The sequence below is a fragment of the Oncorhynchus mykiss genome, chromosome 5 (genome assembly GCF_057628025.1).
Source record: "Oncorhynchus mykiss isolate SJ-2025 chromosome 5, ASM5762802v1, whole genome shotgun sequence".
Taxonomy (NCBI): domain Eukaryota; kingdom Metazoa; phylum Chordata; class Actinopteri; order Salmoniformes; family Salmonidae; genus Oncorhynchus; species Oncorhynchus mykiss.
The window spans coordinates 70,574,404-70,600,794 of NC_143026.1; the positions used below are offsets into that span (position 1 = coordinate 70,574,404).

The 26,391-nt window shown below is 42.2% G+C and overlaps 1 protein-coding gene across 23 annotated transcripts; it reads right to left on the reverse strand.

Annotated features, from left to right (window-relative positions):
• Positions 1-1,156: 1,156 nt before the first annotated feature.
• Positions 1,157-26,391, reverse strand: eps15 (epidermal growth factor receptor pathway substrate 15). 23 transcript variants are annotated; one of them, XM_090235725.1, is made up of 25 exons: positions 26,100-26,391; positions 23,447-23,488; positions 22,867-22,956; positions 22,690-22,737; positions 22,488-22,583; positions 22,282-22,344; positions 21,904-22,029; positions 21,614-21,673; positions 21,182-21,394; positions 20,948-21,093; positions 20,499-20,661; positions 19,673-19,755; positions 16,036-16,108; positions 10,363-10,524; positions 9,991-10,188; positions 9,414-9,746; positions 9,244-9,306; positions 8,928-9,111; positions 8,762-8,806; positions 8,278-8,651; positions 7,898-7,967; positions 7,711-7,781; positions 7,286-7,433; positions 6,885-7,072; positions 1,157-3,952 (listed from the first exon to the last, which is right to left on the reverse strand). In XM_090235725.1, exons 1-25 carry the CDS (start codon positions 26,124-26,126, stop codon positions 3,809-3,811), a joined length of 3,210 nt encoding a protein of 1,069 aa, XP_090091851.1. In that variant the 5' UTR covers positions 26,127-26,391; the 3' UTR covers positions 1,157-3,808. The 23 variants fall into 23 exon arrangements, with proteins under 23 accessions (XP_090091851.1, XP_090091850.1, XP_090091849.1 ...); XM_090235724.1 differs by having other exon boundaries at positions 1,157-3,955; XM_090235723.1 differs by having other exon boundaries at positions 7,898-7,970.

A 26,391-nucleotide genomic window follows, 5' to 3' on the forward strand; every position in this document is an offset into this window, starting at 1 on the left:
CCCAATCTCTCTCGTACAAGTGGACTTTTATAATTTTATCAATATATTCGGGTCTATTTACTCTCAGATTCTGAAATGCTAATTAGCGTAAAAGTAGACATCAGGCAAAACAACAAATCACTACAAGCTCCTGAATGTCATCTGTAGCTGACACTTTTGCTAACGGGTATTGTGTAACAGTAAAACTTGCACAAGATAGTTCACAGAATTGTCCATTTAAAGATATGTAGCCAATTTTATTCCTTACTGCATTTAGCTAACAGATAGTTAATCCAGAGATACTTACCATTGCCTCGATTCGGCAGTCTCGTCCAGATCATCATGTCATTTGTAGTTCTTTATGATAGCCACATTAGCATTACATTTTTTGGGGTTAAAGACAGGTGACTATATTGATAAATCAACTTGCCCTATAGAGATTTACACAGTTATCAAACCTACATGAAACACAGGTCTTATTTGACGTGTTTCTAAAATCCAGTATGTGAAAATTGAATGGTGGGGAAACGATTGGAACCATTTCCCTGTTTGACTGTTAGGTTAAGTGTATTATGTTTCCTACTGTGGTATTCTAGAGAGCAATAATGTATTTTTGGAGGCACTACCTCCGCTATAGTTCGTTGGACAAAGCCTATGGGGAAATTGAGTTTTTTGATAAACAACGAAAATAAGGTCTGTGGTAAACACCGGTTTAGGAGATCTTATATATTCTGCTCTATGATAATCTTAATCAGCTAGTCACTTTGTGAATTTTGAAGCATTTCTGAAATACATTTAAAGAGCTACTGTCCTGTAGGTCATTGCTCCAACCCTAATCTAGCGCCCCTGATTCTAATAATTAGCTGGTTGATAAACTGAATCAGGTTAGTTACAACTGGGGTTGGAGCAAAAACCTACAGGAGGGTAGCCCTCCAGGATCAGGTTTGGAGAAACCCAAGTCAGATGGGTGGCCTCCAAACAATGTAGACCTACCAATGTTCCAGCGTGTTGCTGCCCTAGGTCTTGGAAGTCAACTATGGAGTTGCTTGGCATTTAGCCATTATAAAATACATGAAGGCTTTCACATCTATTATTAAAAACAGTATATTGGTAATACGCTTGTCAGTTTTGATTGACACCATCCATCCTCACACAAAAAAAGCATTTAACAGTCCAGTGTTGTTCGAGACATATATATTTATTATTCTGTTTTCAATTCAAATGTTGCACATACCATATTCTGACCATAACTCCCAATACTGACATGTTTACATTTTTAACTAAAATAGGCCTACAATTAGCCCCTTTTTAAAAGCCTATACGTAGACGGCCTAGAAAGAAGTGGTTTATAATTTGAAAATAGAAGTCTATACAAATGATCAATAGTATTTGATAGCCTTTAAATACTAGATGAGGGTATAAAAGAAACCGCTATCTCAGGAGAATCGACAACTCCATTGTATTTACAAACAGAACCATGTATTGAATGAAAAACACTAGAAAGTCATAACTGACCACAAAGCTCATTTACAGAATGCTCTCTACTGATGAACTCAAACAACCTGGATGAAAAGCAGGAGAAGTTGTGCATTGGTTAGAAAACAGTCAGCCCATATCACTCCAGCGCCTTGCCTTTCCCTTGTCAACAGTGTACGTTCACAGTATAGCCCTCTTGATTAGTGACAGTCTCATTTCATCTGAAAACAAATAACCAAACAAAAAAAACATTTAATGGTATGCTTTGAGATGTTAACATGCCTTAATTTAATTTCACCCCCAATTCGGCCTCTCCTTGCCAACACAACAGGGCTTTGTAAGTACCCCCCCCCCCCCCCCCTGAAGTTCAGACAGAAGAACAGCCTTTGTACAAACAGGCAACGGATACTTTCCTCAGTCAGTTAAGACTTTGAAATGCAGTCAAACACTGTGGAATCACTTCAGTGAAACACACACAAAAAAGATGCGTAGCTTTACAACACTAACATGAGCAGCGACAGCCGTTTGCTTTACAACGGAACCCCCTACTGACGGCTGTATTCACCTAAAACTAGACGTGTTGAAAATGCAGTGTATATAAAACAAGGGAGAATTTTCCATAGTGGGGCCAGGAGTATTTCTGAGCCAGAGTACAGGAAAAACTCCTTTATCCAGAATACATGACTAAACTATTGCATCTCTAAAGAGATGAGACAAGGTGTCATATGTTGTAGATTATAGTGACATTTGGAATCAGACATTACAGAAGATGGCAAAACCAGCTATTCTAGTAGGAAGTATTTTCACACATGTATCCAAGTTTCTAGCTAACAATTCAATCGTATCTTTCAACTTAAAATACATTTCAATAATATTCCTGTACAACCGACCTACTTTCCAAAATCTTGACATCTGATATTTAACACAACATTACTTCATGAACCACAAAATAAAATAGTTTTGTCATGTTCTTCGTCTTTTGACTGTATTGGTGCGTAGTGTTGGGAGGGGCAGATTATATATCAAGATCATTAAAAGTGGCCTACATTTGGGGCTACATGCAGAGGTTTGGACATAAGTGGTTTTACTGGTTTAGTTCTTTTTAGCACCTGTACAACCATGTGAGTCTTGTTCACTGCCTGGTGTTTGGCACATAAATATTAATAAAGGGTACTTTGAAGAGAGTTGAGCACAAAGGTTAACAACTAGTAGTAAGTAGTGTCATTAGAACTATATGCACAAATTCAATCACGTTAACTGTAGTCAAAGTAGTCTGACCATCCCAATTGCCTAATGCATGGAGTCATTCACACATTAGTGTTTATCTGAAGACAGATGTCCTCTTAGCCATTTCAACCCTCTGGATCATTTGACTTCTGCTACTCTACTCATAAAACGCCAATTAATTTAGTTTGGTAGACCTTGACGTAAGGACATACGTCAGGTCATCTAAGAACATTGTTTTTTTTTTACACAAGCAAGATCTCACCCCAGCCATGAAATCCAATTCACTCTGTACTGTAGATGTCTGGTGTATAGCCAGATGAATGACAGAGATTGACATTAAGGTCTGAAAAGGCACCCATTGGGCAAGTCAGGAGTATTTTCTGGTTTGCACAAAGATTATGATCAAAATGTAAAGTAGCCTTTTTCACCTACACACGTGAGGAACCAGAAAGACCAGACTACTGGAATTCTTTGCATTGGGGTTGTCATCAATGGGGCAACCACAAAGCAGTCAACTTGCACAACTACTCAGGTCACTTGCCCCAGGCAACGCTTGATCACATATGGATTCCAATTTGACATTGGTTTTCACCCAGATTAATTAGATGAGCATTACTCTTTTCCTATCTTGTTAGAGTTAATCATATAAAGTCAATATCTTTTTTAAAGAGCTCAATACCCTCTGGTCTGGAGCAGGCAAGAGCAATGCAGATGGGGACTGAACTTTTGCAGTTGGTTATTAGCAATATGGTCTGTGTAGTTGAAATGAGGGGACATTACAGCTACACATACAGTATAGACATGGAGATTGTATCAGGAGGACTACTGAAGTCTAACAGCCAATCATCTCTATACCTACTACTCAGCCAAACACCAAAAATAACAAACATGAGGATTTGTTATTACATAGACAAACTCTGAAAATGCCAATTGTGAGTGAAACAAAAAGACAGTTGGTGGAATTGTGGGGGTTGGTGGGTGGGTAGGAGCGAGGAGCAAATACTCAAATATCTTAATTGGGACCGAATAGTAGGCCCTTTAGTTCAGTTTTCCCCATCCCTCACTCCTTCCTTCCTTCCTTCCTTCCTTTGGTGCGTGCTGGGTCACAAGGGGTGACCAGAGTCTTTCAGGAGAACTCTGACTTGCTCAGGGCAATGGCCAGCTCCAGATCCTCTTGTTCCTGTTGTGCCTGTCTGGCCAAGCGCACCTTCTCCTCCCGCTCACTCTCCCTCGTCGCCCACTCAATCATGTCCTCCTCGGTAGGGTACTGCTGCTTCACACCACATAGAAACACACAAAAACACACGCATAGACACAGCACAGCCCCATCAGAACACCTCAGAGATCCAGAAAATACATACTACTACCCCCCCAAAGACATCCACTGAATTTAACATCCCCCATATTGATCACAAATTTCCCCAAGACACAGCATGTCTGTAATTCTCTGTATTAAAAACAGCCATGTCTCTCCGAAGCAACAGCATACTGATCGCCTTGGTTATGGTAAACTGTTCCATTCTACAGATTACAATATAGCTTTTTGTTTGTTCCAATAGCAAAACAGTTGCAATTTCTCACAATGTTTAAAATCAAAATGAAAAATGTATTACCCCCCACCCCAGAGTCATGTGACAGAATTTACAAGTCTGTTTCAAACAGCAACAGACATCATGCACATAAGACAGTGGGATGGCAAAACCTGGTTAGTGTTTAGTGAGTACATACAGAATATAATAAGAAGCATGCGTGTCTCTGCAGTGTCCCATCTATATCAATGTGAATGCAAATTAATACAGTATTGTACTGCAATATGCTGACTATTGGCTCAGATTGTGACAAGTCCTAAAGTGCATGTGAATGATACCAAAAGGAGAGATGTGGTAGATCGACAAAGATAAAGCATAAGTTCTATATAGAGTTCTGCACATTGGCAAGGAGGTCACAAAGGTTAACAGTCAAGACCTGGGAGACATTATACTGTTTTTACAAGATTATTACTTCCCTATAGATAATGAGCATGTGAGTCTTGTTCACTGCCTGGTGTTTGGCACAAATATTAATAAAGGGTACTTTGAAGAGAGTTGAGCACAAAGGTTAACAACTAGTAGTAAGTAGTGTCATTAGAACTATATGCACAAATTCAATCACGTTAACTGTAGTCAAAGTAGTCTGACCATCCCAATTGCCTAATGCATGGAGTCATTCACACATTAGTGTTAATCTGAAGACAGAGGTTCTTTTTGCCCTTTCAACCCTCTGGACCATTTGACTTCTGCTACTCTACTCATAAAATGGCTACTCAATTTAACAAACATCCATACATGCTTATAAAGAGGCTAGTAAAACTAGGTTAGTGAATTCAGAGCAAACCGATTGTTATTTTTTTACAGCTCAAGTCATAATTGAATCCAGGATTTGATTACACCAGAATTGACGCATCATATTAGAACATAAAAAAGGACCCAATGTTACGGACGTCACGCTGCTTTCTTAGCTAGTACCCCCCCCCCCCCCCCCCCGGCTCATAAACTGGCTCCAACTCGGGACCTCTGCTTTGCCAACACATGTGACTGCTCTCCTTGACAATGTTCCAACGGGTTGAGCCACCCAAAAAAAGGTACCAATTGGATGGCTCAATCCACAACATTTTGAGTTAGCTGTGGAGCGCGCTTATGGTACGTTCTTAACTCCCGTTACACAAACAGCAGCAATCTGTGGGAAATCAACCTGGTGAATATGGATACACATGGAGCCCAGAGATGGAACCCTTCAGACCTTTTATTGAGCTTATTCGACTGAGGAACAGAAGAGTAAAAACTCAAGAGCAGAAGTATCCTCCACAGTGCAGTCAGTGCTAATGGGTGGTATTAGTGGTAATAGCAGGACAAATGGTAGGATGCAGGATGAGGAATGATTCCAGTCAGAGTGAGCGGGTGATGAGGAGCTGTGGAGGGTCATTGGGAACCAGCCAATCAGACACAAGGACACAGTGTATGCAGGGCGCAGGAGGTCATGCAGGGTGGAGGCAGTCAGAGGGAGGAGAAGGAGCACGAGCAAGCCTTTCATCCTTTCTGGGGTTGTGCTAAATAAATAAAATCACAGGAGTCAAAGCAAGCAGCCTTTCCATCCACAGCCAACCAGGGGCTCATGAGTGATATGCAGAATACACGTGTGCTTTTGGTCCAGTTAGTGGTGACTAATGTCACTCAGTGAAGATGATTGATTTTAAATATATTAGAATGTTTATTAATATACACAGTGGACAAAATATTAGGAATACTGAGTTGCACCCCCCTTTGCCCTCAGAACAGCCTCAATTTGTCAGGGCATGGACTCTACAAGGTGTCAAAAGAGTTCCACAGGGATGCTGGCCCATGTTGATTCCAATGCTTCCCACAGTTGTGTCAAGTTGGCTGGATGTCCTTTGGGTGGTGGACCATTCTTGATACACACAGGAAACTGTTGAGCATGAAAACCAGCAGCGTTGCAATTCTTGACACACTCAAACCGGTGCGCCTGGCACCTACTACCATACTACGTTCAAAGGCACTACAAAATTTTGTCTAGTCCATGTCTCAAGACTTAAAAATCCCTCATTAATCTGTCTCCATCTACACTAATTGAAGTGGATTTAACAAGATCCATTGATTAGGGATCATAGCTTTCACCTGGATTCACATGGTCAGTCTACGTCATGGAAATAGCAGGTTTTCCTAATGTTTTGTGCACTCAGTGTATATCTATATCTACACTATTAAATGAGTAAAGATAGGCAGTGCAAGTTAATCAAGGGAACATCTTCAATTATTACAAGGCTAAACTCCAGTTCAACTTAGAAATAAACAGAAATGTAACTACAGATATAAATAAAAAACTTTACATAAAGAAACATAACATTGCTAATAAAATAACTATGGAATACACAAGGCAGAAGGAATATAGAGAAATTAACAAAATTATAGAGATGACCTCTTTAGCAAAACAAAGGAATGCATTTAAAATAATCAAAAGTCTATATACACACACAGAGTTCCTTAAGGCCTTAACATGCTCCTCAGATAGTTAAGGTTGAGAGTCTGGCTATGGATGGAGGAGATGCTGAGAGTGCTGTTTGCTGGATGTGCCTTGTGAGCGAGGAAACAGAGGAGGGCGACCTAGTCGCTGTCAGGAAGGTGAGAGGGGGCAGGAGAGGTGCTCACTTTGTCAAAGCTGGCAAATCGGTCAAGGTCCCGTGCGGGCTGGCGGGGTGAGGATGGGGCGAAGGGGTCCTGGGCAGTGTCCTTGGCAGGTTGGGAGAAAGGGGAATCTCCTGAGCCCTGGGGCAGAAATGGTCCCCGTCTGTGGAAAGACTCCGACGACTCTGATCTGGAGATGGAGGATCTCTTACCTGCATTCACACACACCTCAGTAAGGAATTAAGCGCCCAGGGAAGAACTCCTAACAAGTGTAACAAGGACTATAAAAACACTAGGTACTAAATATCCATGTTTTAAATACAAATGCCATTCTGCTACTCGTAATTGGCAGTAGAAAAGCACTGACAACAAACACCATGAAGGAAAATAAGCTTTCCAGAGTTAGGAGCAGCAGGAGAACTGACCTGGGGGTGGAGGGGGAGGTCTGGTGGGCGTTCCCGTCTTGGGGGGCAAAGCTGGCGGAACATCTGGGCTGCTGGGCTGGCTGTCCTCCTTAAACAGGTTCTTGTTGTTGGACGGGTTCGATGAGGCGAAGGGGTCACAACTGTTCGACTGGCAAACAACCAGAGGTCAAGAAGAGCATGACTGACTACTCTCTTATGTTTACATCAACACCACCAACACCTTCCTCCTTGACAGCATGAATAATTGAGGGGGATGTGTTAACAGGCAGTCCTCTCCAGACATGCTCAGATATCAAACTACTCCTTATCTAAAAAAAGGACACGGAGGTTAAACGGAAGTCCCTGTTAATAGCTAGTGCTCCCTAGTCCTCCTCACTATGATGATACACAACAGGGACAACTAGAGAACCCAATCAGGATTTTACCTTGGCCAGTGCGCTGAAGTCTGCAAATCCAAGTCCAAATGACTCATTGCCAAAGACGGCAGCAAATGGATCTGAAGGACACACACAGTGTAGATATTACTCAGCACACACAGTTTAGCCAAACAGGGTGCTACCATCTGCCCTACCACCCACTGCCCAGAGGGAAGCTCCATCCCTGGAGTCTTACCTGGGTCAGAGCCAGTATTTACTGCAGTGCCTCCAGGTGCAAAAGGGTCATTAGTTGTTGCAGTGAGATCCTTCTGGGAGAAAAACACATACAATGTCAGTTTTATGACTCAAATCCTTACAAAAAACAGTGCCAACCTAGCTAGAATAATTAAGGACAGGAGTAAGTGCACAGTCAATCTTCATAACCATGCACAGAGTCTTTCTGGGAACATAATTAACACAAAGTGTTGGTGCAGGGGGAAGGATTGGGGTAAATTGGGTAGCTGCCTGAGTGAGTGTTCCTAAGGCATATGGACAGTTCAGCACTGTGGCACCCATAGAATTAGGAATGAGAATACTATGTTAATTTAATAGGATCTCTATGGAGGCACCACTCACGGTGGGGAGCTCAGAGCCTGGCTGGGAGCAGCTGAAGGGATCTGGGCCTGCTGTGCCCTGCGAGCCAAACGGATCTGGCTCTGCCAGGGAGTCGATTTTGGATCCAAACTGATCCGCATCCACATTGTTGACCTTGGCACTGAATGCGTCCCTGGCTGCCTTGTTTTGGGGTTTGGAGCTGAAGGGGTCCATTCCGGCAGCATTGTTGAGTGGAGCGGCAAACAGATTGGGCTCTGCTAGGCTGGCACTGCCACTGAAGGGGTCGGCGAGGGTGAAGGAGTCAGCAGAAGGGAAGGGGGCAGCCAAAGACTGCTTGAAGAAGGAGTCAGCAGCAAAGGGGTCTGTGCCCTTAAACGGGTCTCCACCAAATGGATCTGTTGATGAAGAACAGCTATGTTATAGGTTAACATTCAAAATATAGGCTAATATGAAAATATCTGATATGGTGATAATACGATTTGGTGAGTTAATAAGACTCACTCACAGGAAACATCTGCCTTTCCAAACGGATCATCTTTAAATGGATCATCTGCACAGAGAGACGGAAGGAAATACAATAATCAGTTGGGATGTCATTAAATACATAGGTTTTTCAAGTTCGAAATGGCTCCTGTTAATTGTACCATTTGTGAGGTGGAAGGGGAACTCACGGTCAATGAAGGGGTCTGACTGGAAGAAGTCCATGCCAGGGAGCGGAGGGGGGCTGGTCGTTGGGGACATGGTAGGCTGGGTAGGGAGTGGAGGGGGAGTGGTCTGTGGGGGCAGGGCAGGCGGGGTAGCCTGCGGAGGCTCAGTTGACTCTGGTCTCCCCTCTGGCTCTGGGGATTCCACCTGCTGAGAAGATACAGGTTATCAGTACAGTGGTCAGGCATGAGCCCAGGGAAGAATCCAATGGCTAAAGATTATGAGACCATATTGTTCATTGGGAGTGCTAGCTTAAAATGACTCCTCTTCCTGTTGTTCTACCTCAACTTCAGACATAGGACTTCTCTGCTCCTGGAGAGTGAAAGCAACAGGACTAATGTGCTCCTAAGGAAAGAGAAGTGAAAACACATTTCAGACATCATGATGGCATGACAGAATACAGACTTATGAACAAAATTGTAAATGACATATTTCAGAGTATGATCTATTGCCTTCACAGGGTTGTCCTGTAGTACTGGCCAGGTAGTGGAAGACAGGCTGTTATAGAGGTCTTCGAAGGCATCAGACTTAGGCACCGGTTCCTCTGGGGTCTTAGACCTGTCCTCCTTCACTACTTCTATCTGTTCTTCTCTCGGTTCAGCAGGCCCCATCTGTGGCTGGATGGCTGGAGGCTCCACTCTCAGCTCCTCTGCCTGGTCCTCCTGATGCTGCTCATCCACTGAACCATTCACCAGCACTGGATCCTCCTCTAGGGCCTTCTTCCAGCTGAGCTGGGATGTGACTGTCCTCTCTTCCAACTGTAGATCACTCAGCTTTTGCTCCACCTGCCCCCAGTGCAGACAGAGGTAAAGGGCAGAGGGATAGAAGGGAGAGAGAGAGCAATCCACTAACTCACCCTTTAACTGATATTCTCTTGTATATTTTCCTATGTCAGGAATAGACATTAGTGAAATCTGAATTTACACCAATCACTATAAAATCGTTGATTTTGCTCTGTCTCACCACCATTAAATCTTTGCACCATGCCACCACTGTGGTAGTAATGATGGTGAGTCTGCGTAGACTCACCTGAGAGACCTGAGAGAAGGAGTCTCGGACAGACTCCTGCAAGGGGGTGAGCTGCTCACGCGCTGCCTGCACCTTCTCCTCCAAATGCTGCGTCTCCTCCTGCAGCCGAAGCAGCTCCTCTCTGGCCTGCACCAGCTGCTCCTCGTACTCCTCTATCCTCTGCTCCTGCTCCGCGTGCTCCACCTCTAGTGATGAGATCTACACACACACACACACACACACACACACACACGCAATGAGAAAAAAAAGAAGAGTTAAAACAAAAGAGGACAAGCGGACCAACAAATACACTTGCTATTGACTGGTTCCTCTCTGAAGGTGTTCCAGGTGCTGTGTGAGGTTATGGTTGGTTGATAGGTCATGTAGTCTCACCAGCTGGTTCTCATGGCTGCACTGCTGGCGGATGTGACCAAGCTGCTCCTCCAGAGTGGTCTTCTGCTGGTCCAGCTCTTCCAGAGCATCCTGGACCTCCTGGCGCTGAGACTGCAGCCGCTGCAGCACCCCGCTCTCCTTCTGCACCTCATTCTGCAACTCCTGGGGGGGGGGGAAGTCATAACAGAGTCACATAACAGCCAGAGAAAGAGAAAAATAAGTGATAGAGGAGCAGAGGAATAGAGACTAACTGAGCAGTCTGCAGAGAGGATGTGTCAGAGTCTAACCATTATGACAGCCAGCCTTGACGAGGTGCTCCAACCAAATCAATGCGAGTTTACCCAAAGTGGCATCACACTTTGACTTAGTGTTAATGCCTACATGAGGTTTCTTGGGGAAGTGTATGTGGAAGGGTGTGGTTGGTGGTATAAAACTAATCTGCCGCTCCTCAGCCCAGGCCCAGAAGGATGAAAGTCTTTGTCCGTTTCCTCTAGGGAGCTTCTGCACTCTAAGCTATGTCTGTTTAAAGTAGCCAGGGAGTCGCAGCCCAAAATAGAAACCATTTATCAAACCAACGTCAGCACAGTGGCAAAGCACTCCTGCCCACATCGCCTAATCATTTTGAAGGGACTGCTACACGTGCCAAGGATTCATGGCTAGCCTACTAACATGCAAATAGTTTATTGATCCCTCTTTGTTCAGAATAATTAGTCAGAAAGTACAATATGACTTAATAAACATGTATTGTAGAGAGAATAATCCATGATCACTGAGGAAATATTTTTTGGGCCTTACATTTTACTGTACAATCCAATCTTAGTTACTCATACAGCTCTTGAAAAATCAGCTAGTTTCCCCCACCATGAATATATGGATGCTGGCTAATTGGCAGTGACTGGTCATTGCGGAGCAGAAGCCTGGGGTGAGAAAACAGTGCTGTCTGTCTAATGGCAGCCCTTCACACCACTGGCTAACACCTACAGTACCAAAGAAAAAGCAGTCTTTCACAAATACACAGCAGACAATTAATCTTGAATGGAAGTTAATATAGCCTATAGAGTTCTACGTTTGATCACTTGGGATGAAAGTGTGGTAATGTACACCTTTTTCTAGGTGTTTAAAAATGTTAATGAAGTCAGGACCAGAGAGGAGATAATAAACCTGACATTCATACATCCAGTAAGATCAAATAGAGACACGGTGATAGTCACACACAGGCTTATGGTTTACAGGTGATACACCTCTGCTATGGCACTGGCTTATTCAAGAACACTTAACGTTTTCCTAAAAATGCATTTGTTTGCATAAAATAAGATTGGCAACCCCTGATGACAGAATATGAAAGTATAATAACATACTTCCTCTAAATAGGTTATATCAATAAATCAATTAATATCCTTGATAATAACATGGAGGTAATTGTAAAAAAATATATATACATTTTTTAATATCGCTAGCTAGGTTTCCAGCCAATTGGCGGCAGATTTTCATGCAATTATTCTCAAATCCACATAAAGAAAATATGCAAATTCTCTCAGCAGTGGTCGTGTTTCCCACAAACGGACTCGCTGTGGATAAAAATCAGTGCGTGATGACGTAGTGCACACTTTTCTCCTAAATTTTTAACGTACCCAATAAAAATCTGACGTTAAATAGCAAATGTGCCGACTCTGGTTTTAGCACATGCCAACATCTCGCAGATACAGTGCGGGTTGGCTAGTCTAAATGAGATTATGGTTGAGAGCGAGAATATTTTTTATTTGTCCGACGGCAGTAAAGCGTCAATCATGTCACCAGAATTAGACACTCAATAGTTATTGTGAAGGTGCATCAAGATCGTACACTTTCACCACCCTGTGAAGTTCATCATAAATTATTTCATCTGTATCCTAATAAACTACATGGTTTCCTGAGTCGTGACTCCAAGTTCACTTCGATATGATGGTTATCAATATTTGCGCATTAAGGCGGTTAAAACCTCTTTGGGCTCGGGGGCAGAATTTTTACGTCCGGATGAAAAGCGGGCCCAAAGTAAACTGCCTGCTACTCAGGCCCAGAAGCTAGGATATGCATATTATTCATAGATTTGGATAGAAAACACTCCGAAGTTCCTAAAACTGTTTGAATAATGTCTGAGTATAACAGAACTGATTTGGCAGGTGAAAACCCGAGCACAATCCATCCAGGGAAAAAAATGTTGAGGTCAATGTGTTTTCCACTAGTTCTATGGGAAGCCCTTTTTAATAGGAATCTGGTTGCAGTTCCTATGGCTTCCACTAGATGTCAACAGTCTTTAGAAATTGGTTGATGTTTTTCTTTTGAGAAATTAAGAAGTTGTCCTATTCTTTCCATGTGTCACTCAGATGGATTCAAGTGTTTTGGTGCGCGTGACCTGGAACGCGCTTCACATTGTTTTTATCCGGTATTAGAAACAGTTAATTCCGTCTTAAATTTAATCAAATATTTACGTTTTAGGGTGCCTAAGGTGTGGATTAGGAACGTTGTTTGAAATGTTTGGACCAAGTTTACAGGTAACTTATTAGATACTTTGTAGGCATGTTGGGCGGGTTGAAACCGGTGTATTTCTGAATCAAACGCACCAAATAAATGGACATTTTTGGGACAAAAATGACATTATCGAACAAAAAGGACCATTTGTGATGTTTGTGGGACATTTTGGAGTGCCAACAGAAGATCTTCTGCCTGGTTGAAATATGATTTTCATGTGTTTGTCTGAGAGGTGCTGTCCTCAGATAATCGCATGGTCTGCTTTCGCCGTAAAGCATTTTTGAAATCTGACACAGCGGCTGGATTAACAAGAAGTTAAGCATCATTTTGATGTATAACACTTGTATGTTTTATACATTGTTTTAATGAGTATTTCTGGATTTGAATTTGGCGCGCTGCAATTTCGCTGGATGTTGTCAAATCAATCCCGTTAATGGGATTAGAGCGGGAAAGGGGTATAAGGGATCCCTAAAATAAAACAAAAAGGGATCCCACTGTCTAGCGTATTTAGTTTTGTCATCATTTGGAACGTTTTACCGACATTTTATTTTTACATCAGGCCCATTTTTTTTATCCAACATGTACTTTACTCAAGTATAAAATGTTGGATGGAAACCTGGTTACTGAAGCAGGAACTATACAACTTGAGGCTACATCACATCAGTTCAGTTTGTGTCATCAATCTCAACATCAATACGGTGCACTATACAGTGTACAAAACATTAAGAACACCTTCCCGGCCTCCCGGGTGCCACCAGAGACTCTGGGTTCGCGCCCAGGCTCTGTCGTAACCGGCCGCGACCGGGAGGTCCGTGGGGCGACGCACAATTGGCATTGCGTTATCCTTGTCTCATCGCGCACCAGCGACTCCTGTGGTGGGCCAGGCGCAGTGCACGCTAACCAAGGTTGCCAGGCGCACAGTGTTTCCTCCGACACATTGGTGCGGCTGGCTTCCGGGTTGGATGCGCGCTGTGTTAAGAAGCAGTGCGGCTTGGTTGGGTATCAGAGGACGCATGACTTTCAACCTTCGTCTCTCCCGAGCCCGTAAGGGAGTTGTAGCGATGAGACAAGATAGTAGCTACTAACAATTGGATACCACGAAAAAGGGGGTAAAATTAAATAAAATTAATTTAATTCAAATTAATTATTTTGCAATCAAAACAGCCTCAATTCATTGGGCCATGGACTCTACAAGGTATTGAAAGCATTCCACAGGGATGCTGGCCCATGTTGACTCAAACGCTTCCCACAATTGTGTCAAATTGGCTGGATGTCCTTTGGATGGTGGTACATTCTTGATATACACGGGAAACTGTTAAGAGTGAAAAACCCAGCAGCGTTGCAGTTCTTGACACACTCAAACCGGTGCGCCTGGCACCTACTACCATACTCCGTTCAAAGGCACTTCAATATGTTGTCTAGCCCATTCACCGTCAATGGCACACATACACAATCCACATCTCAATTAGAGGTCGACCGATTAATCGGAATGGCCGATTAATTAGTGCCGATTTCAAGTTTTCATAACAATCGTAAAAAAAAAGTTTACACAATTATTTAATCTTTATTTAACTAGGCAAGTCAGTTAAGAACACATTCTTATTTTTAATGATGGCCTAGGAACGGTGGGTTAACTGCCTCGTTTAGGGGCAGAACGACAGATTTTCACCTTGTCGGCTCGGGGGAACCAATCTTGCAACCTTACAGTTAACTAGTCCAACGCAATAACGACCTGCCTCTCTCTCGTTGCACTCCACAAGGAGACTGCCTGTTATGCGAATGCAGTAAGCCAAGGTAAGTTGCTAGCTAGCATTAAACTTTTCTTATAAAAAACAATCATAATCACTAGTTAATTACACATGGTTGATGATGTTACTAGATATTATCTAGCGTGTCCTGCGTTGCGTATAATCTGACTGAGCATACAAGTATCTAAGTATCTGACTGAGCGGTGGTAGGCAGAAGCAGGCGCGTAAACATTCATTCAAACAGCACTTTTGTGCGTTTTGCCAGCAGTTCTTCGTTGTGCGTCAAGCATTGCGCTGTTTATGACTTCAAGCCTATCAACTCCTGAGATGAGGCTGGTGTAACCGAAGTGAAATGGCTGGCTAGTTAGCGCGCGCTAATAGCATTTCAAACGTCACTCGCTCTGAGCCTTGGGGTGGTTGTTTACCTTGCTCTGCATTGGTAACGCTGCTTCGAGTGTGGCTTTTGTCGTTGTGTTCCTGGTTCGAGCCCAGGGAGGAGCGAGGAGAGGGACGGAAGCTATACTGTTACACTGACAATACTAATGTGCCTATAAGAACATCCAATAGTCAAAGGTTAATGAAATACAAATGGCATAGAGGGAAATAGTCATATAATTCCTATAATAACTACAACCTAAATCTTCTTACCTGGGAATATTGAAGAATCATGTTAAAAGGAACCACCAGTTTTCATACGTTCTCATGTTCTGAGCAAGGAACTTAAATGTGTTTTCTTACATTGCACATTTTGCACTTTTACTTTCTTCTCCAACACTTTGTTTTTGCATTATTTAAACCAAATTGAACAGGTTTCATTACTTATTTGAGGCTAAATTGATTTTATTGATGTATTATATTAAGTTAAAATAAGTGTTCATTGAGTATTGTTTTAATTGTCATTATTACAAATAAAAAAACATTTAAAAACTGCTTTTTTGGTCCTCCAATAATCGGTATCGGTGTTGAAAAACCATAATCGGTCGACCTCTAATCTCAATTGTCTCAAGGCTTACAAGCCATTCTTTAACCCGTCTCCTCCCCGTTCATCTATACTGACTGAAGTGGATTTAACAAGTGACATCAATAAGGGATCATAGCGTTCACCTGAATTCACTTGGTCAGCCGGTCATAGAAAGAGCAGGTGTTCCTAATGTTTTGTACAATGTGTAGACGTGTGCATCATAGAACTACTGGAGACGGCTCTGACTAATACTCAGACGCACAGCCTAATAGAACCAAGCAGACTACCGCTAACACATTCAACAAGAGCAGCTAAAACAGTAGAATATTACAGCATTGTAACATCTTACAACAACAAAAAACGAATTCAGACAATACAGTCATCAACTGCATGAAAATAAACAATCTAAGGGTAGTGAGAGAGCTGAAGGGCATGCAGGCAGCAAGTTTACTGTACCTGGACTTCACTGGTCCTTTCTCTGACGCGCTCCTCCTTTTCATTAATGTCCTGTTCTACAGAGCTCTTCTCCCTGTAAGACCAGCACAGAAGACATGAGTTTTTAATCGCCGTGGAGACTGAGGGCACCCCCAGCCAGGCTACCACCCCACCACCAGATGACAGCTCCTCTCCCTGCACCACCATCCTGATCCTCTGTAGCAGACCACACTGACCGACTAATGCCTGCAGCAACAGCCTTAAGCGAGAGAGGGTATTGTGTGTGTGTGTGTTCTGGCAGATGGGAGAGCAGGAGAAGGAGAGAGGGGCAGGGCTGTGTGTAGATGGCTGCCTGGAGGAAGTCTCAGTGATTCAGCAGAGAGGGAGGGATGAATATCTTTCCTTTCCCTGTCAGTTCATCCTCCCACCTACCCCTCCCATCCCTGCATGGTCAGATGACAAGGTAAAAAGGAAGGAGCAGAGGATGTGATTTGGGGGCGGCAGGGTAGCCTAGTGGTTAGAGCATTGGACTAGTAACCAAAAGGTTGCAAGTTCAAATCCCCGAGCTGACAAGGTACAAATCTGTCGTTCTCCCCCTGAACAGGCAGTTAACCCTAGGCCGTCATTGAAAATAAGAATTTGCTCTTAACCTCTCTGCGCACCGAACCCGTTAGCGGGATTAAATTCGACAATATACGGTGATCGCTACATAAATATTAAACATGAAAATACAAATGTCTCACATGGGTCGAAAGCCTAGAATCTTGCTAATCCAACTGCGTTGTCAGATTTAAAAAGGATTTATGATGCGATTATCTGAGAACAAAGCCCCATAAAAAACTATTTCAACCAGCGTAACATCACAAATTGCAATAAAATAAATTGTTTACCTTTGACGATATTCCTAGGTTTGCAATCCCAATGCTCATTGTTGATAAAAATCAATTTTTATAGCCTAACACGAAACATTTTGTGAACCGCTTGTCGTGAATTCCGTCTCATTCAATTTTCGACGACACATTCGATGTAAATACACACACTAAACGTGACTTTTCCAGTCATGTTTGGTTTCATTGCAATCAACTGGTTTGTTTGTAACACAACCAAACGTGATGGGTCATTTCGCGGGACGTACTGACTGAAAGAAAGTGATTTGAAGACAACAAGTAATGACATCATTGTGCACCAATGATATGACCTCTGTTTCGTTGATTGACTGTATTTTAACCCAATGACCACTGATCGTCTTGAAATCTAGCTGGGTAGATAGCCAATGACCTGAGCTAAACTGCAATATGTAATGGTTATGTGTTGGAAGACCAACCCATGTAGTAAACTCCGGCGTAAAGAGGGTTATTCGCCATTGAAGATTCATACCAGAAGGAGCCACGCATGTTACGCACAGCATTGTTTTGGGAAAGCGCATCTTCAGCTGTTTATATATCAATCAGTATGGCGACTAAGTCAGAGAAAGCTAAATCTAAGTCTAGATATACAGATGTACACACAATTTTAGAAGAAATTGATCGGGAACGTGGGACAGAGATTGTTGGAGGACGATTCATTTAGCGATTCCCAAATGGAGGAATATTTTTTGAACGGAGAGGACATCGTTTTGGACTGGTAAGTTCTTCTCATGCTAATGCCGTTGTTTGAAATTAATAATATAAAATATGTGATTTAAAAAAAAAAAATTGTAGCAATATATAAAAATGTAATGAAATGTGTAAAGTACACGTTGGCTATACATTGTGGGTATGTTTGTGTGTGTATATATACATATTGTGGATTAGAGGGAGCATGGCCGAGATGCGTGTCTGCCGCTCCACCCCACCCCCACATGAAATAGCCTATTTGAGGCTGTTGAGGGGAGGACAGGCCCACAACAATGGCCAAAGTGAAATGGAGACAGTAGATCTAGCAGGTCTATAATAATATATTCAACCTTATGTTGCCTGTACTCTATATACAGTGGGACAAAAAAGTACTTAGTCAGCCACCAATTGTGCAAGTTCTCCCACTTAAAAAGATGAGGCCTGTAATTTTCATCATAGGTATAATTCAACTATGACAGACAAAATGAGAACAAAAATTCCATCATTCTGAAACTTTGCACAAGTACTGTTGCCCTCTTATGTTTTTCACTGAAATTGTCCCCATCATCCTATCTGAATGTTTGTTTTGTCTTGTTCATTTTAAAGATACAATAAAAATGAAAATACAATGAAAAAAACATACGTTTTATCTAAACCAGATCTATTGTGTTATATTATCCTACATTCAATTCACATTTACACAAACTTCAGAGTGTTTTCTTTCAAATGAAACCAAGAATATGCATATCCTTGGTTCTGTGCCTGAGCTACAGGCAGTTAGATTTGGGTATGTCTTCAGACGGAAATTGAAAAAAGTAGGGGGGTCAGCTGTCAGCAGTCAGCTGTTTAACTGACTCTCCTAGTTAAATAAAGATTTAAAAAATATTTTAAAATGTGTGAAAATATGCAGAATAGGCAGGACCTCTTCGGTTATCTGCTCTACCTACCAAGTCCAAAGCCTTAAATCTACTGACAATAACAAAACCATTCATTTAGCAAGGTAGAACACTAAAATGCCAAAAGTCATATGCAACAGAATAGATATTACTACAGATTATATTAATCAAATCAATAATAGAAATGTTTTGCTCAACATGAAGACTGTTGAAACAAAAAGGCAGCCAGATACAAACAGCCCCACATGTTGAGAGAGAGTGTAGAGCCAGTTGAGAGAATCTGAAGTGAGGTAGGCGACGTACGAGTCAGGAGTACTAACTTAACTGACTGTATATTGCAATGCCCTGGCTGGCAATCATCCAGAAACAACATGTGTAGACAACATCCCATGCACCTCTTCCAATGTCAGCCAAAAATAAGAAAATGTTGGTTTCAGACAATCATTCTAAATCTATGACACCCTCACCCAGTAATGCTCTCAGGCTCAGCTAAAAAAACACAGCTTCATCCAATGCCCCTCCATAGGGTAGAGTACACCGCATGAATACCTTTCCTCAAGGACAGCAGCACCTTCGAGGACACTCACAGCAATCTTGAAAACATGAATCATCTTTGCAGTTTATGGTCCACTATGCTAAAATCCAAATTTTCCTCATCTTTCCTAAAATTGAAACTTACAGCTGATATTCATAAACTGATGCAGACTACTACTATCCTCAATCTTTGTTTACCAGAAAAGGGAAGTAACAACTACAAACTATAAAGAGATCCATTTTAAGAGACCCCCCGCACCTTCCCCTTCAGCAGGTGTTTCTCCCTCATCACACATACACACACAAAGAGTGAGACAGAGAACCTCTGGAGACCCTGCTTGAAGGCTCCCTTCCGCACTTATGAGTCCCTGGACAGCTGGTCAGTCTACCAGCTCCCCTCCATCTGCTCTTTCTGCAGACAACAAACATACATTGTCTCTTTTCTCAAGATTCCCCTTAAAACATGCAACTATACCATGTATTCCCTGAAATATTCCAATGTGAGACAGAGCAAGGCCCAGTTCCTTGGCTGTCATAGCAACCTTAACAGGAGAAGTTACAAGCTCCAACAAACTCCTGTCAAAACAAAGCTGGAGCTAACCCATCCCTCGAACACAACTGCTTGCCACTCACTTTTGTAGATCTACAATCTCATTGCTGAGCGAGTCCAGTTCCTTGATGGCAGAAAAGTCTGCTGCCAGATTTGCTGCATTGCTCTGGTGGGGAGAGATCATTGAGAGCAGAAAACAATGTTTACATTCACATCAGTGTAGCTTTACTGACCAGACATACACTACAACATATACACAATGTCTAAACATTAACTCAATGGAATGGCAAACACGATGTGGAATAATATGAGCCTCCAGCTAAAGTGGCAACTAATCAATCTCACCAGTTAAATCAAACCCATTTTGCTAAAGAAATCACAAAATGACCCATACAAGATAAACTGAATGGGGGACAACACCGAAAGCACATCTACATGCAAACAAATGGTAGAGGGCTCTGAAATGACTAACAGTTGAACTTGGAGGAAAGCCAAGGAAATATTATGAGGTAGGTACATGGGCGGGTGACACTGCCAGGGGCTAACCGGAGACACCGTGAAGCCAACACTCAGGAGAGTCCCCAGTTAGAGGGAGATCCCACCTTGTGTACAATGCATGAGTCATGAGGAAGAACGCAAAGAGACAGCATACACAGACAGGGTCAGAGACACAGCAGCAAGCTAGAACACAAAAACCCACACCACAGGAGAAGGGAAGGAAAGGTTTAGTAAAACATCAGGAAATAGACGTTACCAAATCCGCATCACAATTAAGTAGCCTATTCATCAAAATAGTCCGACATTCTTCATAGAGAAATACACTGGATAAAAATAAGATATTCACAGTTTATGATTATTGGCTGTCTAAGACTGGGTTGCAACGTGCAGGACAATAGAGAGGAGTCTTACCTGCTTGGCTGCAACGCTTAGTCTGTCTGAGGGAGGGATCATCTCAGGACAGAGGTTCTGGGGTGGGTCCACACCCTTGGTCAGTTTTTGGTTAATTAGATGCAGCGCTAGTGCAAACTGTTCCCTGGTAAGCTTCCCTATGTCCCCAATGTCACAGAGCTCCCTGTGGAACACAGATGACCACATTACACAATAGAAAGATCAATTTACCCCTCCAGGAATGGGCATAATATTGTCAAACTATAGGCAGGTCACAGACCCATATTAAGCCTAGTTCTGCTCAATAGAAAATCTTAATTGAAATAGCTTTTTAGTCCAAGAATTTACTCTAGGTCCAGAAACCAGCCCTGTATGACCAATGTCCAGATTGAATTAGTAAATGCAAGTGCAGGCACCGCATATTATCTAAGTCGCCTGAATTATACTAAACATGTCCTGATATGTCTTACCAGATGCGTGCTAGTGTGGCGGAGGGCAAGCCAGTCTTTAGGAAGATATCTCGGACTTCAGGCCCAGACACCAGACCATCCATGTCAAGATCGGTCTTTGCAAAAACCTCATCATACTTGGCTTTGTCTGGAGGAGATACAGCCCACTGAAAAGAGACAGAGGGGACAGGATTGTTAGAGATGGGGGTAAGTCTTTCAGCCCCACTTTCATACTAGGATGAATAGGATACTCACTGTGACTGGGGTCGCTGCTGGTTTGGAGGGCAGGGTTTTGGACCCGGAATGGGAGGAGCGTCTCTCTTTGATGGAGGGGGGCGAGGGTAAAAGGGGCATCACAGGGGGTACAGAGACAGGGAGCTTTTTCCTCTTGGAGGGTGGCACAAGGGTAGCAGGCAGAGACATGGGTATGGGCTCCCCCTCCAGAGCTCTGTAGACCAGGTACATGACCTAATGAAGGAGAACATATACGCATAAATATACGATTTACATACATAAATCTGCCTTTCATGTCTGTTTCAATGTAAGATCAGGGAAGTCCAATGTTGACAAACTAATTATTCTATTTGAGAAGCACAACCCCACACTAAATCTGACAAAATAGTCCACATTTCATCTTACAACATACTAAATGTTTATATTACACTTTAATGATTCATCATTTCTTACCACAGCAAACTCATCTCGGTCGAGCATACCATCTCTGTCTAGGTCACTCAGTTCCCATACCTGCAACATTATTTATGGGGGAGTTCACTACACCCAGCAATACGTTAACAAAATTCATCAAATCAATAAAATAGACCAGTCGTAAAATAGACCATCCAAGTCAAGTTTGGAAAAGCAACAGAAATGTTTAACACAAGACCACCCCCCAGTGGGCACACATGCATTTACTCTGTGGTGGTCACCAAAACTCATTCATTAGGAGCCCTGAAGATACTGTATGTTAGGCTTACCCTTCCCAGTACATCCACTGGAAGTTTGGAATTGAGCAACACTGGTTTGACCTTCTCCCCAGAGAGCATTCCACCAACGGGGGAGAGGCTTTCGAATATGGCATCAAATTTCAGCTTCTCTTCCGTCTGAAAAGTCACACAGGGACATGGTACAGGTGGGTGATTCAAGCATAATTTCCACTTTAGTTAAAAGTAATTGATTTTGCAAGGTTCGGAACCCCCTTGAAATGGCTTTGAAAAACTGATTTGAATAAGAGGTAAATGTTAAAAAAAGAAATGTGTCATCCACATGTGGTTTGTTACTGCTTTCATTATTAGAGACCAGGACAAAATTACATGATTACATTTTTTAAGAAATATTGATTGGTTTCCCCTCACCTTGACCACCCATGGGCTGTCAATGGACACTCCCCCAGGTAGAAGTGGGCTGCTTGTGTCATGCTGAGACAAAAAAATAAAAATAATAAAGTTAGCATCATTAACAAAGGTGCTGTTTTTTTTGCAGTAGTAAAGCTCACATGCGATTAAATCAAACATCTGTTTCTTGAATAGAGACTGTGGGTTTCAGTGATGATTGTACTCACAAACTTTGGGGGAGGAACTGCCAAATTGAGACTCTTGAGTGCCACCTCCAGTCCATTTTGAGCACAGGCCACCAACCGGAGAGCAATGAAGAATTGCTGATGGGTGCAGAGACAAGAAGTGTATTCTGGTTGTCTTACTACAAGGAATCTTTGAATATGTCCAACACGACATTGTAAATCTACTAAGTAACAGCTGGTCTACCTGATCGTTAAGGCACCCCTTGCGTTCTGAATCTGCCAAATCCCAGATCTAAGAAGACATTTGAAATCACTTAAATTACATCAGTCATATAGGAATTCCCGTAAACAACCATACTGGGTAAGTACCATAGCTTGGTTTCTGGCCATCAGCCAGAATGGCTGTCATCTAGTATCTTACCTTGCCCAGGACGAGGTCTGCCAGGCCTGATCTCTTCAGGAACAAGGCTGCATCAGCAGCTGCCACCCGTCCACTACCAGACGGGTCAACCTACACCACAGACAAAACAAGTCAACACTAGAAAGAAGAATTAGCCAGTAAAAGCACCAGATCTCTAGCTAATTTGTGCTGACTTTGCAATACAAAATTTTATTGAGTATTTAAAAACAGGTATGCTTAAGTATAGGCTAATACTTTGATGGGAGTCCTTAATACATCACATTTTCCCATTGCAGTGTCTAACAATTTCACTTAGTCCTCTTTGAGCCTCTGCAATGACAGGGTTAGCAAAGAGTTATCATTAATTCATAAAGAAGCTTCATCTTGCACAGAGTAGATCACAGAGTGGAGAAAAGCCTGGAGACATGTTCAGTGCAGTTCTGCAGTTGCTGGCTAATGCGACACAGCATTTCCCATTCTATCTGGTGCTCTCTCATCTGAACAGCCCTCATCCAAATGAGAGATTCTCTGTTACTCAGTTTATAAACCAAGGTACTACATCCTGGTAATTCGCCCATGGACTCACAAAAAGACACCTTACCTGTCGATAGTATTTGTCATAGAGAGGATTTCCACTTGAGAGCTGTGGAGATAGACATAAAATACTCCTTGAGACACATTTTATGATCGTAAAAAGGGCCAGACAACACCCTTCAAGCAAGCCATTCATAAGATTACATGTCAATCAATAATTTGTCCAACATCAACCAAGATGCAAAAGCAAAGCAGCATAGGACTTCTGAGTAGAAAAATATAATACATTATATAAAGCTAGGCCTACATATCAACGTGCAAGCACTAGCTAGTTAAATAACCAGTACACCGTCTAGAACACAGTACACTCACAGTAGACCCATTAGCTGAGATCCACAAGTGGTTGTTTGACTTCTGGCCAAGCCTGTATTACATTGCCCTGACAGCTGCCAAAAAGCAAGGCTAATAAATTACAAATAGGCCTATTTCTACAGGAAATCAATGTTTCCTCTGAGCATTATGCATCATGTTCATCTTAATAGTTAATCAGTGTGTCTCAAGTTCCCCTACCAAGACAGCGTTTCAATTACATTTAGGCCAATACATTCATAGGCTGGCAATGTGTACTTCAGTACTGTGTGTGTGCAGCGCTTGAAATCAAGTGGTTAGGAAAGTGGAATGCCTAGTCCAAGCAACAGGCTAAACTAAGTTATTATCCAGGTAGTCTCACGGAGATAAAATCTACTTTTCAAGAGACCTAGTCCAACCAAGACAGCAGCAGCAGGGGAACAATGTTTCCAGACATAACAACTTAGATATCATAAACAAATTATAGACGTAAACACACATACAAACATCATAGATAATCAATCGTACTGATAATCACATTCCTCAGTAACATGAGTCAACCAACCACCTGAACTCCTCCAAAGAAACGAATAGCCTGCACTACCACATTTTACACAATGAATAAGGTCTAGCCTAAGTATGAAATCAGATCAGGAGAAGACCGTCATCTGCCAATGATCATATGAAATAGACAAGCACTATCCCACCTTGTTTAAAGTTAACATACAAATGGCGCCTCTCAAGTAATGTAATAAAGGAATGGGTATTTTCTGATTTCCGAAGAAGAAAACCATGATGGACTTCCTGACACTCACTTCCTGTGGCTCCTTATGGTGCATTCACAATGGGAGTGTTTGACCAGTAAGAGCTTTGTCTGTGAACAGACTAAATATTGGATGTGCTCTTGTCCTTTGCACTTTTACAAAAATATTAATATTCAAAGAACAGCTAACTAATAAATGTAATGTTTTAACAACTGCAACCTTACAGTACTATAGACGAGTCAGACGATTCCAAAAAGGCTATATAAAACATATAGATCTAGCTTACTCGTTGAAAAGTGTATGACATTGCATGTTACTTCAATAATACATTCATAATCTGATCATTATATCTTTCCCAGACCCCCACACCATTTTCTATTGGAAACCATTGTGTGCCTGGCACTGTTGGCTGCCTAAACACAGAGTCTTTGTGTGACTAATTGCATAGCAATGAATACTCTTCACAAAACTGCAGATGATACTAGCTATACTGTGCTGTATGCAGTATTTTCTTGTCCAATCCTTATTCCCCCCGCACAGCACAGCCCTGCTGCCAAGAAATTGCACCAACTGTAGTTACCAACCCCAGTCTTTTGCCTTGGTATAGCTCAGCCGAGGTAAAGAACATGTCACTCCATTGAAGAATGGTAATATCCCATAACATAAGACAAATATATAAATCAGTGCATACTAACTTCGCTAGCTAGTTAATGACATATAGCTAACGCAATCATTATGCAGTCAAAATATGTAGTAACTATGAGATTAACAATGTCAATAGTCAGGATGTCAGCTAAACTAACTAGCTAGTTTAACCAGTAGAATACTGCTGGCAAATAACGTCCACTATCAACTTAAATGAATCAGAAAACCAATACTAATATCAATGTGATTAATAAAACAGCGGTCGTCTGCAACATAGTTGGCCATTGGCAGTGTCATATGGGACAACATGCGGCTACTTCCTCTTCTCTGACTAGCTGATGATAGCAAGCTAACTAATTAAAGTTAGTTTGTATTGGCAGTTTAATAAATGATTAAAACGGTCATATCGGACAGCTGACTTGATATCCTCTACCTAATACGTTACAATAAACGTTAGTTTACAAAGAGAGGAAAGTGGATTGAAGCTAGTTAACGTTACCGTGCTAGCTTTGCTATGCGGCTCACACAGCATGAATGCAAACTGGTAGTTAGCTAGCTAACATTACGCTTACAAATAAATGTTGACAGTCGAACAAATAGGAACTTTGCATATTGAAATAAAGGAGCTCTCAAAGTTAGCTAGGTAATGTAGTGACCAGTGAATACAATCAAAAGAAACAAAACTAGGCAAAAGTTCTAGCTAGCTACTGTAGCTATCCGACCATTCCAAAATTGACACAACAGGCAGCTAATGTTAGCCTAACTAGCAACGCCCTTACGCAGTCGCTAAAGGCGTTAGGCAGAAACTTTACCCAGTCATATCTTGGGTTGAGGAAAACTTCAAAAGAGTTCAAGACCGCGAGGCACAGCAGTTCAAAACCATTTATTCCTTAAATCCATTTGCCCAATAAGTACAAAGCACCTACATACTAATCACCATTCGTTTTGAAATAAAATACTTACCTGAGTCAGGGAAAGACTGGCAGCCATAATGTTTCTGTTCCCACTACTTCATTCTGCGTAACGATAGATTAGAGGCAGCTTTAAAAACGAGGCACTGGAATTTGTGTACTGGAATGGGGGTCATTCAATCAGCTTCAGATGGCGCTGCTCCCGCGACTGTCTGCAGCAGTGCTCTGGTGTAAATGTGAACGAGTTTAATGCCAGTGTAATAATGAATGGCTGTTTGCAACGCTGCAAACTTAACCACGGGAAGGTGGAGTTAACCTCAAATTACGCGACACACACGGTGAGC